Source organism: Gavialis gangeticus, unplaced genomic scaffold (assembly GCF_001723915.1).
Source record: "Gavialis gangeticus isolate Ggan-Ray unplaced genomic scaffold, GavGan_comp1, whole genome shotgun sequence".
Lineage (NCBI taxonomy): Eukaryota > Metazoa > Chordata > Crocodylia > Gavialidae > Gavialis > Gavialis gangeticus.
Genome location: NW_017728996.1, coordinates 6,823,053 through 6,828,964, shown reverse-complemented (window position 1 = coordinate 6,828,964; position 5,912 = coordinate 6,823,053). Strand labels below are relative to the sequence as shown.

The 5,912-nt window shown below is 50.5% G+C and overlaps 1 protein-coding gene across 1 annotated transcript in view; it reads right to left on the bottom strand.

Moving 5' to 3' along the window:
- IGDCC3 (immunoglobulin superfamily DCC subclass member 3) overlaps positions 1-5,889 on the bottom strand; it is a 217,985-nt gene extending 212,096 nt beyond the window's left edge. Inside the window, exon 1 of the mRNA XM_019503975.1 lies at positions 5,676-5,889. Coding sequence (XP_019359520.1) covers positions 5,676-5,742 — 67 coding nt within the window. The 5' untranslated portion in view covers positions 5,743-5,889. The remainder of the gene's footprint in view (positions 1-5,675) is intronic.
- Between the last annotated feature and the right edge of the window lie 23 nt (positions 5,890-5,912).

Sequence of the window (5,912 nt, the reverse complement as noted above, 5' to 3'; positions counted from 1 at the left end):
TGAACCTGTTCAGCCTTCAAAAGAGAAGGCTGAGGGGGGATCTTGTGGCCTGTTATAAACTGGTTAGGGGGGATCAGCAGGCGCTGGGGGAGTCCCTGTTCCCCCGAGCGCCGCAAGGAGTGACCAGGAACAATGGTCACAAGCTGGCGGAGGGAAGGTTTAAGTTGGACATCAGGAGGCGCTACTTCATGGTCAGGGCGGCTAGGGTCTGGAACCAGCTTCCATGTGAGGTGGTGCAAGCTCCCACCCTGGGGTTTTTTAAGAGGAGGTTGGATGACCACCTTACTGGGGTCATTTGACCCCAGTGCTCTTCCTGCCATGGCAGGGGGTCGGACTAGATGATCTGCTCAGGTCCCTTCCGACCCTAGAAACTATGAAACTATTTTACGCTCATCAGTACTGCTGGGCCAGCTACACTGGCCAGAAGAGTCCCTGTTCCAGAGGCTGCTGTAACCCCAGCTTGTCTCCATCACTTGCATCTTCTGCACTTAACATCACAAAATGTGGAGAAAACACACAGCACTCTTGGCACCCAACCACTGTATCATGCAAACATGAAGGCCTTGCTACAGCCATGCAGCTGCTCCTGAAACAAAGCACTGTAGGGGCCGCCAGAAGGCTCCCAAACCATTTAAAGGGGTAACGCCCCCTTGCTTTACCACACACCTGGAAACAACCACCCTCACACTTTAGGATCAAGCCATCTTTTTATTGTATTATGTCTATCATTTTTTTTTCTTTTAATCCTTCTTCTCTCCTTGGCCCCCATTCTTCCTTCAAGACACTTTTTATCTCGATTTTGACCTCTCCCCAGTCTTCACCTTGCTCCCCTCCTCTATCCTTGAGGAAAGGGCCCAGAAGAGAGGGGCTCCTTGCCTTCCAAACACAGCAAAGTCAATAGCACTACATGGCAGGTTGGAATTTCCTTCCTGTCCAAAAACACAAGGGTCGTCACAAGCCTGCATCTGAGCCCAGTCGAACATCCATGAGAAGGGAACCTTCCTCACTGGCTGCCAGGGGAGGTAGTCATACCTCCTAGCTTACCTGTAGACAGGAACTGCCCGGCACGGGCACCTAAGCTCATCAGCACTTTGCATTGGCAATAATTCTGGGGTCTCAGTGGTGGGTCACTTCTTTCTTGGGCTTCTCCAGCATGGACCCAGCAAGTGCCACCTATGGTGGAGAGCCCCACATCCTCTGTGCACAACATCCCAGGTATGTGGTGCTTCACACAGGGAATGAAAATTGGGACCATCCACAAAGAGGAGGACCATACCACAGTTTGCATGAGGTCTGAGCAACAGGGGTGAGCCAGAAGTAACAGAGAGGAATTCTTACGGGGGACTAACAGGCCTCAAAGGTCTTGCACTTGCCTGACAGCCTGTGGCATCAAAAGGCAGCACCCAAGGTCTCCCTGCATCCTGAACTCAACAGCTAATGAATGCTGCCTATTCTACAGACAAGACTGGAGGCTGGGGAAGGTGAGCTAAGGCAAGGTCTCCGGGAGGGAAGCACCCTTAGATATTCTTCATCTAAACTTTGGAGTGATTATTCATTTCTGGGGCAGGCTGCACTAGCCTCTTCCACACCCTCTGATTCCCTTTTCCTCATCACATCTCACTCCACACCTGAAAATGAATGGAGATAAATCAAGTGCTCCGTTATACTGAGAAGCAGTAAAGTACTGGAGAGCACAGGATCAGTAACAGGTCCCCAATCAGGGGCCATCTGTTCAGTGGGCCACACACTAGCATTTCCGAAAAAGCAGCACTCTCCCCTTTCATCCTCACTCCTGGCTCAGAGCAGCCAACATCCCTTTGGCAAAAGCACTGGTTTAAAGCGGGGGGTGGAAAAAACAAAGTCCGGCCCTTTGTCTTACGATTAGCTTTGTGAAAACAATGAGCAAAACTGAAACAAATCCTTTCCTCTGCTATGAAACTCCGGTTTTAAATTACCAAAGCTGGAGCAGGTCTGGATTGTTAAGTGACTCGGCTCCATGGAGCGGAGGTTGCGATGGAACAGCGACATCTGATCTAACAGCAGCCCCAGATGGGCAGGCTATGCGCTTTCTTCAGGCTGTCAGCCTGCTTGCCTCTCTTCTTTTAAAGTGCAATTATTGACATGTTCACCTCCTTAACCATCAGGTTTATATGCTTGCCAAGGACTCCTGAACACGTGTAAACAATTATTTTTATTTTCCTGCAAAAACCAAAAACGTTACATATTCTTTTGGATAAAATGACTGGGTAGGTTTTCATGAGCCCTGCTCCATAATTTATTAGTTTCTAAACTCTGTAAAACTAAAAAGCTCCAGTAAAAGTTCAAATGCTTTAGTGATTTCAAAGCAACCTCAATCGACTCTTCCTCCTCTCCCAATATTTGGATTTAGGCTTGTTCAGATTTAAGCTCTTCATCTGCAACAAGCTTCCCCGAATTGTTTTGTCAGGTCGAATAAAAGGATGATACCACGGGGCAGAAACTCAGTCATCCAAGCATGAGATGAAGAAATAAAAAGAAAGCATCTTCTGGGCTGAGGCAGTGACAATCTGCAAAATGAAATGTGTGGCGTGCTCTCTAATCAATGCAGAATTAGCTTTCCGCTTGCAACAGGAGAAAGTCAGGAGCTGGGAAGCAGTCTCAGCATGGAGCTGTGCTAACATGCCGCTTCTCACACAGAAACCACACGTTTGGGGCCCCATTCTGCTCCCAGCAAAGTCAATGAGAAAGCTCCCACTGACTTCAATAGGAGCAGGGAGCCAGCCTTTGAATCTTAAAGCTGCACCATGGTGATAAAGCCAGGCTCTCTTGATCTCAACACACCAGACAAAGAAGTTACTTTTGGGCAGTGGGGAAGGGACGGCATGGGGGGCTGGGATAAAAAAAAAAAAAAAAAAAGCACACACTGGATGGGACTACTTCGGAAGTATTTGCAGAGCGCAGCTGTGAAGGGGCTGGTGCAGCCTGGCGTCCGTGGAGCATGCTTGCCCTAAGAAGAAGGCAAGAGGGGAAGATCCCAGGAACAAAGGAGGGAGGCAGAGAAATCAAGTCAGCTAGAAGAGGGAGGGAAGAAAAGCATTTCTCATTTTTATGCATAAAGTAGCAGTGTCTTTGCTGCTGCCCAGAGCTGCTCTTGTTTACATCACATTTACCAGTAAAGCCTGGGGGGGGCAGGAATGGTACAGGACTAGTGAGAGAGGGGGAGGAATCGGGTTTATAAGAGAGATCTTGGGTCCAAATCTGTTTTCGTTACATATGCCCAAATCCTACCAGGCTCCAGCAGGATCTGTGGGGTGATCAGAACAGTAGAGAGAAATCATCACACCCAAGTACAGACTTTCTGTGTGTGTATTACCGTAGCACTGCTTGGGGAAAGGACTGTCATTTGCCTTACGCATGTACAGCATCCAGCACAACGAGCTGCTGCCTTGCCTGGCTTTTAGGTGCTGTGGCAGCTTAAATAACAACTTGAGCCAGAATAAGCGCCCCCAAGGCATCAGTGCTGGGAAACACATGCATGCGTGGTTAGGTATCCATATATCGGGTCGATATTCGCACACCCCGCGCTCTCCGATCTCACGTGTAACTTCGCTGCTGCTAGACGAGCCTGGCTGTTGTTTTATTAACCGTGCAGTGCCGATTGTAAATGAAAACCGATCAACTCTTGGTACTTAACCGAATTCTCAGGCTGAACTCCCCAAAAGAAACAAAGGCGGAACACAGGTTTGAATTTCATACATCGTCTTTGAGTTTTATTAGGGAAATGATACCAGATAGCCTGTATGTATTTTAAGAGAAAAGACAGGGTATTACACCAATTTAGGAGAAACCAATCCTTTTCCACATTAAAAAAACCTAAAGCCGTGTAGAAAAGGAATTAGCGAAAGCTTATAGCTTCACTAATTTAGAAGTTAAGCCTACTTAAATATAAATGACAATATTTAATTCCAAGGCTGTTACTGAGCAGAGCCTGGGTGCCTCTCATATCCTGTGCCTGTCTTTGAATGTAGGGCTCAGCAATAACAGACAAAAGCTGTCCATCACTCCGAACAAAGAACTCCAGGAAATTAAGAAAAAGGAAATACCGTCGTGTTTCTGCACCCAGCTCCAGTGAACTGAGCATCCAGGCAGGTCAGTTTTCACTTGGTTTATTTAAGGAGGCACTGTGCCCTAATTTTGGAAAGTTTGAAAAGAAAAAAACAATGCGCACGCATGAGGATGGAGCTCCGGCATTATGTAATGGAGAGAGCAACCATCCCAAGAAAAACGACACCCACTGAGACACAGTACCCAGGCAGGCAGGGCCCTCGAGTCCCAGCTTTGCTCTCAGTGAAGCAAGTTTCCGTTTGGTCCCCGATGGACATACACATGGAGTACTTTATCAAATTAAACGGGGCACAGAAACTTGCACCTCGCCGTTACCCGCGTCCAAAGTGTGGAAGAGGAGACCAGCAAGAGAGGAGAGGGGGGAAAAAAAAAAAATCACTTCTTAAATTGCTGCAAAGCCTTCTCAAGAGGGACCAATACAACACACCAAAAAGTCAGGTCCCCTACTTCACAGCATGGAGAGGTGGGGTAGGACAGCGCAAAGAAATCTAAGCGGATCCCTAGACGATAAATTAGGGGAGAGCTCAATTTATGAAGATCAGCTTTCAAGAACATGCTTCCCCCCACCCAAAACAAGAGACGTTACTTCATTCACTTTAATCACACTATTATCTGTCCAGGAATCCCAGCAGAGTGACAGCGAGGAGACCTGCCTCCTTACATTCAGCTCCTCGGTGTTTTTCTGTTTTCCAAGAGTTAGGCGCACACCCGCTACCTTCAGCTGCTACGAACCAGGCTGCTGGGTCGTTACAGTCTGAAGCACCACCCCGATTTCCCGACAGCTTTGCATAACGGGCACCTGCGCCCAAAGCAACCCAATTCTCCCCTCTTCAAGGCGGTGAAGCCCTTTCCAACCCATCCCAATAGTCTTAAATAAAGCCGGGGGAGAGAAGTCCATCTGTAATCCCACCTTGGCCAGAGAAGACCACTTTCTTTCCCTGGCTTTTCCTCCCCCAACCACAATGATCTGGTCCTCAAAGAGCATTCAGAGTCGGGGGGGAAATCGCGGCTTTAGAGTTTCTGGGGGGTCGGTAGGTCCAGGGGAAAATCCCTTTGATGTTTTTGTAGTTCAGCTGCAGTCCAATGGGGGGTGTTGCTGGGTGTTTGCGTTCATCTGAACCCCAGCCAAAGCTTTGCATGAGACCGTGGTCCTGCTAGGTTGGAAATAGCGGGCCGCTTGCCTTCTAACTTCCCCGCAGGCGGATCCCGACCCCTTGCCCACCTTGCCAAGGCCCAGCATCGGTCTTTGGACCCGGGACCGGCCCGGCCCGACTTGGCGCTCAGTGGCCACAACGAAAGCCTGACACCGCCTGGGCTTCATCCCCATACAGAGACGGAGCAAAGGAACAAGAAAGCGGGGTTCGGGGGATGCCAATGAAGAGCTGGGGGGCTGCCCATCACACCCTGAAGCCCCTCCACATCTGGGGGACTTGAGCTGCAACTTTGCAGCCCCCCAGCCGGCCCTGCCCCGAGGGATGAGGGGGAGAAAGTTTATCCGACCCCCCCCCGGGCACCCTGTAGGGGAAGGGTGCTTGTTGACACAGCCATGTGCTCGCCCCGGCCCCGCTTACCTCCTCGCAAGCCGAGCAGCAGCAATCCCAGCAGGCAGGCGGGCAGGGGGGAGCCCGCGGCGGCCATCGCATGCCCGGGGCCCGGGCGCTGCGCGCGGGGAGCCCGAGCTACGTCCCGCCGCCGCCGCCGCCTAAGACAATCGGTGGCTGGAGCGGGCTTGCGCCATCTTGCACATCCATCAGGGATCTGTCAGCATCTCCCCGCGCGCCGGGCACCGCCGAGCCCCCGCCCCGCCC